The sequence below is a fragment of the Mustela erminea genome, chromosome 19, assembly GCF_009829155.1.
Source record: "Mustela erminea isolate mMusErm1 chromosome 19, mMusErm1.Pri, whole genome shotgun sequence".
Taxonomy (NCBI): Eukaryota; Metazoa; Chordata; class Mammalia; order Carnivora; family Mustelidae; genus Mustela; species Mustela erminea.
Genome location: NC_045632.1, coordinates 46,902,643 through 46,913,907, shown reverse-complemented (window position 1 = coordinate 46,913,907; position 11,265 = coordinate 46,902,643). Strand labels below are relative to the sequence as shown.

The window sequence follows — 11,265 nt, the reverse complement described above, 5'->3', positions numbered from 1 at the left end:
GATCCTAGAGTTCTGGGATTGAGTCCCATATTGGACTCCCTGCTCAGCCTCGGCCCCCCACCCGCCTGCCCCCAGCTTCTGCTCTCTCTGGCTTACTCTTGCAAATAAATAAAATCTTAAGAAAAAAAATTTTTTTTTTATTGATTTGAGAGAGAATGGGAGCGAGTGAGCACAAGCAGGGGAGGAGCAGAGGGGAAGGGAGAAGCAAACTCCTCCTCACTGAGCGGGGAGCCTGATAACAGAGCTTGAGCCCGGGACTCTGGGATCATGACCTGGGTAGTCCAGGTGCCCCTGTTTCAGAGAATATTATATTTTATTACTTTTTTTCCTTAACTAGGGAACTAGACTCTGGTCTGGCTGAATCCGTGTCTACGCTGATATGGGCTGCTCCTCGGCTCCAGTCAGAAGTGGCTGAGTTGAAAATAGTGAGTATAGTGAGTTTCAGTGATGTCTGTAGTTTGTCATATTTTTAGGTTGGTTAATATAAATCACTTCTGCTTCTTTGACCAGATTATTTTGTACCTTTTACATGCTGTCTTTGAAATGGGCTTTATGAATTTGTCTTACCTCCTTTTCAGGACTTATATAATGCAATAGAACAGTGTTTTGAGACTTGGATAATTTCTTTTAAGGAGCAAATTTTTGTGTATCTCCAGTTTTGTTTTATTTCTAGTGTAATATTACTTAAGTATATTCAAGAGGAAAAGTTCTTAACACTAAACCAGTAAAGTTAGAAAGATGTTTTGCTTCATTCATTAATTCCACAGATATTCTTTGGGTGTATGTTACAAGTTAGGTGGAACCTGAGGGTACAGTAGTGAGTAAAATATGATACCAGCCCCACTCTTGGAGCTTTAAAATCTAGCAAAAGAGATAGACATTAAAAACTTCTCCATTACAACATGGATATGGCACTGACTGCCAGGATATAAATTCAGTTTAGTTCTTTCCTGTTTTTCCATTTTTGCCTTTTTTGTTTTATTCTATAGATTGTTTTAGTCTTACCTCCTGACCTATCTTTTGAGATCTTTTTAAAAATTCTCTCAATATATACTTAATAGTCTGTTGCTTTTGTTTCATAGCTATAATGTCTTTTAACTGAGAATATATTTTTTTAAGATTTGATTTATTTATTTGACAGAGATCACAAGTAGGCAGAGAGGTGGGGGGGAAGAAGGCTTCCTGCAGGGAGCCTGATGTGGGCCTCAATCCCAGGACCCTGGGATCATGACCTGAGCCAAAGGCAGAGGCTTAACCCCCTGAGCCACCCAGGTGCCCGAGAATATTAGTTTCTTAATAAATTTTCCTGTTCCTGTAATGATTGTTTCCTTCTGTTCCTTTGTTTTAGATTTTTTTGTCATAGAGGCTTTTCACGAAGTTTGGTGACCCTTGGTTGTTGGTTTATATTTAAAAATGAGGCATTTAGAAAGCAGCTTGGAACCTCTTGTGTGCCTGGGTGGGGCTTATTGCCAGATGCTTTCACTGTTGAATGATGTAAGCCCTTTCTTAAGGGAACTCCAGAGTATCAGGAACTAGTTTTTTTCCCTTGGTGTGGTCATTTCCTTATACCCCTTACCTCAAGGGTATAAGCTGGCTGCCAGAATTTCTGAGCACGAGAGGAGAAGGGAGCCAAAGGTCTCATTCTTCTCTTGTAGACGATTTACACTTAATTTTTCTGTTGTCATTAAGTGTCTCTGCTCTCTGCTATGCTTGGAGTTCAGAATCCCTGGAGTCTAACCTCCCCAGAGAGTAAACCTCCTGTATTCTGATCTGGTAGGGCTGGGAACTATTGAGTTCTGAGTAGAGGCAACTGTTGCTGCTTTTACTTTTCTTTGTAAAGTAAGCTCTGCACTCAATGTGGGGCTTGAACTCATGATCCTGAGATCAAGAGTCCCGTGCTCTACTGACTGAGCCAGCGAGGTGCCCCAGAGGCAGCTGCCTCTTGTACAGACTTTTAACCTCAGTCTCTTTTTTTAAAGTTTTTATTTAAGTAATCTCTGTACCCAACATGGGGCTTGAACTCATGACCCTAGATCAAGAGTTGCTTGTTCCTCTAGCTGAGCCAGCCAGGCATCCCAACGTCAGTTGCGTTGTAATCTCTCCTGTATTCTTCCTGTGTATTAAAATTTATTCAGGATGAAACGGATTTACATGATTTTAAAAGGATGAACTCCTAAGAGTACTAGAAAAAAACTTGCAGATTTAAAAAAAAAATGATCTCCCACTGAGCCACCCGGGCACCCCCAAAAAGTGTTACTCTAAAGACAAATGACAAACTTCAATCGAAAGTACCAGGTCCACATACTAAACAATGAATGCCTCCTCACTGAGCTCTCAGGTGTTGGGACCACTCCAGTTCAGTGCCCAGCTTCTCATGCCTGGGCTGTTAAAGTTTTTGAATCTTCTTCCTCCACTTCTTTTGGTTTCCTTTAGTTTATTCAGCATTCCATCGAATAGCTTAGGATTCTGTTCAGATCACAGATCTGATCCTGTCTCTACCCCTTGCTTTAAAGCCCTTTAGTAGCTGCTGTTCTTGTGATAGGAGCAGTTCCTAACATGGCTCTGTATTATGTGGTGCCATTGTGCCTTTCTTTCTTCATTTCCTATCACACTCCTCCCTGGGGCTCAACAATGACTCTAATTCAGCTTGAGGATTGACCCTGTTTTTCCACCAGAGGCCTTTGCACGTGCTGTTTTCTTTTCCTAGAATGTGTTTGTCTTCCCTCCCTCTTAACTCCTAGTCATCCTTTACCTCTCAGCGGAGCATCCCTTTCTTCAGGAAGCCTTCCTTACCTGACTTCTTTTTTCCCTTTTTTAAAGATTTTCTTTATTTGAGAGCAAGCGAGCACACAAGTAGGGGGAGGCGTAGGAGGGGAAGGGAGAAGATCTTGAACAGACTCCGTGCTGAGCAAGGAGCCCAGTGCGGGGTTTGATCCCACAAGCCTGAGAGCTAAAACCAAGAATTGGACGGTTAACCGACTGAGCTACCCAGGCACCTCCTTACCTGACTTTTTTGATGAAATCTAATTTCACTGTTCTAAGTTATTGACAGTGTGGTGTACTTTCCCTTGGTGACACTTACTATGGCTGCATTTGGGGTTTTTTTTTTTTTTTAATCTTTAAATTTTATTTATTTGACAGAGAGATCACAAGTAGGCAGAGAGGCAGGCAGAGAGAGAGGGGGAAGCAGGCTCCCTGCTGAACAGAGAGCCCGATGTGAGGCTCGATCCCAGGACCCTGAGATCATGACCCAAGCTGAAGGCAGAGGCTTAACCCACTGAGCCACCTAGGCGCCACACTGCATTTGTATCTTTGTGTGATAAATGACTGCTTTCCTCAGAGATTATAAGACTATAAGGGTACGAACAGTGTCTTTTTAAATTGTATTATAGCATCTATCATAATGTTTATGATCGAATATGGCACATAGTTACAGCTCAGTGGATGGGTAGATAAACAAATATGAATACGTATTCCTAAAATTTTACAGGCCCTGGTTTTTTTGAAATCCTGTAATAGAAGCATGGTTACTATTGATAGGAAGCTTGAAGCAGTCTGTAAGAATGGTTTGCACCCTCATTCACTGTTCTTTTCTCTCTGTAGGTTGCTGATCAGCTCTGTGCCAAGTATAGCAAGGAATATGGCAAGCTATGTAGGACCAACCAGATTGGAACTGTGAATGACAGGGTAATGAACACACTTGTTAAACAAGATGGAGTAGGCAGGGTGTGGGCATGTTCTCTTGCATGGATTGTAGTGGGTCTTATTGTATGGCTGAGTTAGTCTAGGGTTGCATATTTATAGTGAGGGTGAGAAGGCTCTCAGACTGGTAGTGCAGTCAACTCCTTACTTCTTCCCTCGACTTCTGATTGTGATGCCCGCAGTTCTTTGTGCCCTTTGTGATTTGTGGAGGTTGAAGTGAGGTGATAGAGAGTGGATGGATTCAGATGTGGAAGGCGGCATTATCAGTCTTACCAACACCTGTGTCATGTGTAACCAGAGACCATGAGAGGGGCATGGGTTTGTAATAATGCTTCATGAGTGAAAAAAAATCCTTTAACTGGTCAGAACCTCCTTTTTTCTCAATTTACCTATAAAATAAGAGGAACAGAGTTTAAAAGTGAGTCAGGTTAGACTTAGGCTAATTGGCATATATTTTAACCCTGGGTCTTTTACTAACAGCTAATGCACAAACTGAGTGTGGAAGCCCCACCTAAAATCCTGGTGGAGAGATACCTGATTGAAATTGCCAAGAACTACAATGTGCCCTATGAGCCTGACTCTGTGGTCATGGTAAGTATAGAGTCTTACAGAGTACAGAGGGGGAGATGAATCTCTGGATATCACTTTCTTAAAAAATAACCATATTCTTTATGGTAAAGTTTGTGTATGGGAGATTAAGCCTTTGTCTATTTAGTGTTTTTTTGGGTAATGATAGATATGCCTGCATTTCTCGAAGAGTATTTGAAGATCAAATGAGATGAATGACTGAAAAGCACTTAGAAAAGGTACAAACCTTGATGCAAATACAAAAATGGCACTATTGCTGCCTTTTTTTTTTTTTTAAGATTTTATTTATTTATTTGACAGACAGAGATCACAAGTAGGCAGAGAGGCAGGCAGAGAGAGGTGGGGGGGGAAGCAGGCTTCCTGCGGAGCAGGGAGCCCGATGCGGGGCTCGATCCCAGGACCCTGAGATCATGACCCGAGCCGAAGGCAGCAGCCCAAACCACTGAGCCACCCAGGCGCCCCTATTGCTGCTTTTTGATGAGGTTCAAGGAATTGAAGCAAGAAGTTCCCCAAGACCCCAAATGGATTCTGAAACTAAGTGTTAGGTGCCTGCTATGTTAGGTGGTGCACAGAAAGCTGAGAATACAGAGATAAAAACAAGATCACTGTCCTGAAGAGGTTTACAGTGTAAGGGGGGCAAGTATACAAATAGTAATAATTCAGTTAAGATCAGTGGGTTGTAGTGGGTTCTTTGGTGTGCTGCTCAGATAACTCCTCCCCATCCCAGATACATACACTTAAGGATAAGAGCATTTATTTCTCCAGCTTTTGAAAATATTGATGACTGGTGGCTCATACCCTCCAGCAGTGGCCCTCAGAAGAAAGCTGCTTCATCCAAAGTTGACCTCTGGGACAGCCTGTATTCAGTAACTGGGTTTTAAGGACTGTCCCAGTCAGGGGTACCTGTTACAGGCCCATTGCAGCCGCAGAGCTCCTTAAGAAATTAGGAGTTGTTGTGACGACATGGCAGCCCATCCCTGCTTCCTTCACTCCCCCACAGGTCTTTATCCCAAGGGACTAGGCCAGTAAGCTTCCTCCACACTGGTCTCCATCTCAGAGTCTGCTTCTGGGGGAACCTGACCTTCAGTGTGGGTTAATGATATGGGTTTCATTCTTCTTCTCAGGCAGAAGCTCCTCCTGGGGTAGAGACAGATCTTATTGATGTTGGATTCACAGATGATGTGAAGAAAGGGGGCCCTGGAAGAGGAGGAGGGGGTGGTTTCACAGCACCAATTGGTGGACCTGATGGAACAGTACCAGTGCCTATGCCCATGCCTATGCCCATGCCCTCTCCAAGTACTCCTTTCTCCTACCCACTGCCAAAGGGACCAGTAAGTATTCACAGAAGCGTCGGTGTAAACTGTGGAAAATGTAACAGAAGCTGACACATTGGATGTATGAATACACTCAAGAGTTGTAGGTTGTCAAGAAGATTCTGCGGTAGGAACATTTGGTATTAGTGATTATATTGTGAAAAAATAGTAGGATTTGGAGAAAGTCTTGTTTAATGACGTGGGAAAATAGAGATGGCGCTAGAGAAACTTCTTGTAGGTTTACGGAATACCTTTGGGATCTGTTACAGGCATACTAGTAATTCCTTCCAAAAATGATTGCTACTTATTACCGGGTAGAAAAACCTCCTGTGTAGACAAGAAGGTAAAGGTCATTACTAGTAATAGGAGAGTCTGATTAGAATCTTCCCTTGTAGACATCAAAGCAGTTGATTAGTAATTTGAAGACTAGTCTTTGGCTCTAGATCTTTAAAAATCTGGAATCCTGGGCATTTTTTTCTCTTTTGAAGGTTTTGAATAATATACATATTGAAGATATATCTTGAATATTCACATTGAATATGTGTAGGTATTTTTCCCTTACCATACACAAACCTTAGAAATTGTGTTTCATGTCGCCTTTCTTCGCTTGCAGTCGGATTTCAATGGATTGCCAGTGGGGACTTACCAGGCTTTTCCCAATATTCATCCACCTCAGATACCAGCAACTCCCCCATCGTATGAATCTGTAAGTGCTTGAGCCTCTTTTGTAAGCAGCAGGAGAGTGAATCCCATGAAGAGAGAGCAAAATAATGGCCACAGGGAAGGCAAAGTTTTGATAAATTCCTAGTTACCAGCATTGCTCTTGCTTTGGATTTTTGTGTTGCTTTAACATTACCCTGGAAATGGGGCGGCGGTGGTGGCAGTGGTGGCATCGGTGGCATCATTGGTGGCAATGCTTTGTTTGCAATTAAGCCAGGAATCAGGAAGGAGCTGATTTCTTAGAGAGTTCCAGTAGGGCACATACCTAGTCTTCGGGGATTTTTTGTTGTTGTTTTTTAACTAATGAGGCAGAGAATTGTATTGAGCTGGTATAGTCTTGTTGCTAGATTATAATAAGTAAAATACGGTTTTATAAATTCAGTACTGTGTAAAGGAGTGGTGGCCAGATTTGTTTTTAACTGAAGTGTCCAGTTAATAAATTTCAGCCTGTAGCATTAATTTTACATTTTCATCTTATAGATGAAACTTGGTATAAAATATGGTAATCATGCCTTGAATTGAATTGTTGGTGATTGCACAGCTTTGATTCAGAATTAGAGGGCTCCTTTTCTGTCAGCCTTGTTTCATCAGCTAGTATGTGCCTTTTGAGACCCATTTCTATCTGATGCATTACAGAGAAAAGAAATTGGTAGAGCGTTTGCTGCGAGATCCCCCTGTTCCTGAACTTGTTTAGTTTTCTTTCCTTTGGTTTTCCCTTGGGCCTGGGTTTGCTTATGTTTCGGTCTTGCATGCATTGAAGCATTACCCACAACTGTTTTTAGGAATGAGGTAGAAGATCTTCAGTATTTGAGGACTTGGTTCTTGGAGATGCGTTCAGTGGGTTAGTGCTTTCTCTCTGCCCAGAAGGTGAAGGTATCAAAGAGAGGTGTTATGGTGTGGTAAGAATTTTCTTTTTCTCTGCTTGGTGGTTAAGAGTTTAACATGGTATCTGATTGGAAGATAAGGAAGGAGAACGGGGTGGAGGGGCAGTTTCTTTGGAGCAGGTTCTGTTGCTTCTGCTGAGCAGCTTAGCTTTTGGAAAACACAGGGGCTTATACCAGTATGAGTATTTTGTCCACTAATGCTATTGCTTTCTCCCCTAGTAACAATCTTTGTATTTCAGGTTGATGACATTAATGCTGATAAGAATGTCTCTTCTGCACAGATTGTTGGTGAGTGTGAATCAGAAACCCTCAGTGCTGAACTGTTTTCTCATTACTGCTCATTCTTCAGAATAGTGTTCATGTTTGTGGCATTTTACCCACATGCCCTGTGTGTAGTAGGTTCAGATAGAACTTAGGATTTCCCTCGTCCAAAAAGACAGTATCTTTATTATCTTATCTCCCAAGTTCCTTGTTTCTGTTAGAGTTTTTCTTCCAACTTCAAGTTTTTCATGTTCCTGCTACTTCAGTTTCCATTGTACCTAGAACTACCAAAAGAGATCAGTCATTCAATCCATCTGGCTATCTTTCCATCTAGGTATACATAACATATTTTTTAACTTGATCATTAAAGAGGGGGCAGTAGATAAAACCATAAATGAATAGTTCAGTGAATTTTCACAGAGCAAGCATGCTCCTGTGGTCATGTGCTCAAAAAAATAAAACATTACCAGGACTACAGAAACTAGGGTTGGGGTAGGGGGACACTTTTTAAATTGGAGATAGTTGTGTTTTTTTTGTTGTTGTTGTTTTTTTATCGCCCCAATTTTCTTTAGCATAGCAACAATAAACTTACAGTTTTTTTAGTCTTAGTTTTTAGTCCATGGTCAACAGGGTCTGTCAGCTGCCGCTGCCATCTCTGGGGGGCATCCTTACTCTCGGCTCGTTTGACATGACCCGCATGAACCCAGGCCCTAATACCTTCTACTTTTACTGCCGTGGGGGTGGTTAGGATAACAGTAAATTGTCCCTTCTAGCGAGGCTTCAAGTTCCCCACTTGATAGTGACATATCCAAATCAAGTCCCTGGGATGTGGTTCCACCACTGTCTCTGTCCCAGGGAGATAGTTGTTTTATTGAGGTGTATTTTGATGAGTTTTACTGAGATTGTTGTTTATATAAAATCAAAACTGGTGTAGAACATTTCCATCACCCCAGAAAGTTCCCTTATGTTCCTTTCCAGTTAACTCCCATCAGTTCACACTCTGCTTTGGAGGCAAACACTATTCTTTTCTTTCTTTCTTTCTTTCTTTCTTTTTTTTAAAGATTTTATTTGTGAGAGAGGAAATACAAGTGGGAGGGTGGGAGAGGGAGAAGCAGGCTCTCTGCTGAGCAGGAAGCCCAGCGTGGGGCTCATTCCCAGGACTCTGGGATCATGACCTGAGCCAAAAGACACTTAACGACTGAGCCACCCAGGTACCCCCACTTCTTTTTTTTAAGATTTTATCTTTAGAAAGAGAGAACATGTGTGTGCATAGGGTGGGGGAGGGAAAGAATCTCAGTCAGACTCCTCTCAGCATGGGGCCTGACGTGGGGCCTAATCCCGTGACCCCGAGATCATGACTAGAGCCAAAACCAAGAGTCGGATGCTCCACTGACTGAGCCCCTCAAGCACCTCACTATTCTTGTTTTCTAAAACTAGTTGAGGTTTGCCTTTTCTAGAAGTTAGACACAAATGGAAACGTACAGTGCGGGGGGGGGATGATTTTGTAGAATACAAAATGGAGGACTGGTAATTCAGATCCTATTACACAAAACAGTAAGGACATTAACATTTTTAATAAAAAATTTTCCCCCATGGGGCACCTGGGTGGCTCAGTCGTTAAGTGTCTGCCTTCAGCTCAGGTCATGATTCCTGGGTTCTGAGATCAAGCCCCGCATCAGGCTCCCTGCCTGGTGGGAAGCCTGCTTCTCCCTCTCCTACTCCCCCTGCTTGTGTTCCCTTTCTCGCTGTCTATCTGTGTCAAATAAATAAATGAAATCTTTTAAAAAAAAAAATTTCCTCCTAAGCCATAGAGAGTGGCTCATTCCAACAGAATTTTAGTAGCAGATCTTTGCAAAAGGGGAATCTGAGTGAATGCTCTGTGTACCTAATCCCAGGTACCACACTTTGAATTTCCTTTTAATCTTTTCTCACCATGGGAAAGTAAAACAGATAGGATTCAGCTCCATTAAGGAAATGTAGGTATTGTCCTGGAAATTTTTATTGGTCTTTAGAACTATTAATCATTTTCTAAAAACCAGTGTTTTCTCCTGTATTTTCATTGTTTCTGCCAAAGGGGATTGTGGGCTTTGAGGATCTGAGCCACTTTTCTCTGGTGTTTGTAACACTGTGCTGCTTACCCTAATTTAATTAGGTCCTGGGCCCAAGCCAGAAGCCTCTGCAAAGCCCCCTTCCCGACCCATGGATACCTACGACAACTTTGTACTACCGGAGTTGCCATCTGTGCCAGACACACTACCAACTGCGTCTGCTGGTCCCAACACCTCAGCATCTGAGGACATTGACTTTGATGATCTGTCCCGGAGATTTGAAGAGTTGAAAAAGAAAACCTAGGTCTCTTAAACCAGGAAACCTGCAGGCTTTGAGATTTGAGGCTGAGCTGTTTCTCCTTGTAACAATCTCCATGAAATTCTTATTCATCTCTTAACCATCACTGAGTACATTCTTCCTCTGGGCTCTCTTCCTGCTCTAAATTCTGCTGCTTTCCAGTTCTCTCCTGCTCCTAAGAGACTAATGATTAGAGACTATGAGGCCAGAGCATCGGACTCTGGGCCGCTGGTTTTGTCCAGCTCCCATGAGTGTGAGCCCAGCTTCTCCCGTCACCTTCTCCCATCACAGAGAAGACTCTGGCTACTGTGTCCCTCCACAGGGGAGTGAGAAGGTGAAAGCATTATGAGGAGAGCTGCCAAAGATGGCTGGACACAGAGAAGAATATTTTATGAAGTCTCTCAGCTTGGTGCTGAAGTTCTAGACTTAGAAACAAACCCCTCTGTACAGAGGGATTTGTGGTGAGCAAGAATCAAAGCAAAGGTGTGCTATGAATGGGAGAGACTGACTCTGGACGCCACTGTAATAGTTCCCAGAAGCTGGGTCCTCTCATCGGCATATACACTACTCCTTGCTGCCAGGCACTGTCCTACCTGGATCCAGTTGCAAAGTTAATTTGGAAAGTGGAGAGCTTCTCTTAGTTCTACTGGATTCTCAGGGAGCCCTCCGTGGCCTTTTGCTTTGAGTGCTGTGTTCCTCTTTTACCAGAGGGCAGCACTGCATAAATTCCTGTTTTTCCCCATAGCATGTTCTGTTGGATTGCATTTACTGGCAAACGAAGGACAAGTCACATACCGGGCAGAGTCACCATTCAAGGCTAAGGTGGGCTTCCAGTTGCCTTAATAGAAGTACTCAAATCTCTTGGGTAGTGAGCTGGAATGCCTACAGGAGAAGAGGGGTTCCTGTTTTCATTTGAAAACTTTATGATTAAGAAAACCTTTAAAAACTGATTTCCGAAAAGTTTTTGGTGCCCATAAAAAATGTGGCTGTGGTTGTTGACTATTTTCCTAGGTGGATGAGACTATTTACTATTATAACTTAACGTGTTCCTTTACCCCCTAGCTGCAGCCATCCTTCCCCAGAGGGATGGCTCTGGGATCAGAAGACAAGATGCTGGCTTCTGTGTAGTGTAAATGTACACACCTGTTTCAGCCAACTTTAATGTTTTTGATTGGTTTGTATCTCATAGCTCAGTAGCTGATAATAAAGTTAAAAATTCTGTGCCCTGCTTTCTCCACTCGTTTGGTCAAGTGAGGAGGTACAAATTTGGATTTTAGTGGAGAGTATTTTAAGTAAGTGACCCATGCTGGGCATAATCCAGACTTTACCTTTGGTTCCTTGGGTAATGTGTGTGTCTGAAGCAGCAGCGAGTCCGTTTCTATTTCTGTATTTAAGCCCAGGTAACATTTTTGAGTTTGCTTGCTTAGTCCTCTGGGACAGGGCTGCCCATT

At 42.7% G+C, this 11,265-nt stretch overlaps 1 protein-coding gene across 5 annotated transcripts in view; it reads left to right on the top strand.

The window, feature by feature from the left end:
• IST1 (IST1 factor associated with ESCRT-III) overlaps nucleotides 1-11,042 on the top strand; it is a 33,703-nt gene extending 22,661 nt beyond the window's left edge. For 2 of the 5 annotated variants that reach the window (XM_032323317.1, XM_032323316.1), the window contains exons 4-10: nucleotides 338-425; nucleotides 3,604-3,687; nucleotides 4,183-4,293; nucleotides 5,415-5,621; nucleotides 6,217-6,309; nucleotides 7,447-7,495; nucleotides 9,621-11,042. In XM_032323317.1, the coding sequence (XP_032179208.1) occupies nucleotides 338-425; nucleotides 3,604-3,687; nucleotides 4,183-4,293; nucleotides 5,415-5,621; nucleotides 6,217-6,309; nucleotides 7,447-7,495; nucleotides 9,621-9,820 (832 nt within the window). In that variant the 3' untranslated portion in view covers nucleotides 9,821-11,042. The remainder of the gene's footprint in view (nucleotides 1-337; nucleotides 426-3,603; nucleotides 3,688-4,182; nucleotides 4,294-5,414; nucleotides 5,622-6,216; nucleotides 6,310-7,446; nucleotides 7,496-9,620) is intronic. The other 3 variants (XM_032323318.1, XM_032323320.1, XM_032323319.1) reach the window with 3 other exon arrangements.
• The last annotated feature ends 223 nt before the right edge of the window (nucleotides 11,043-11,265 follow it).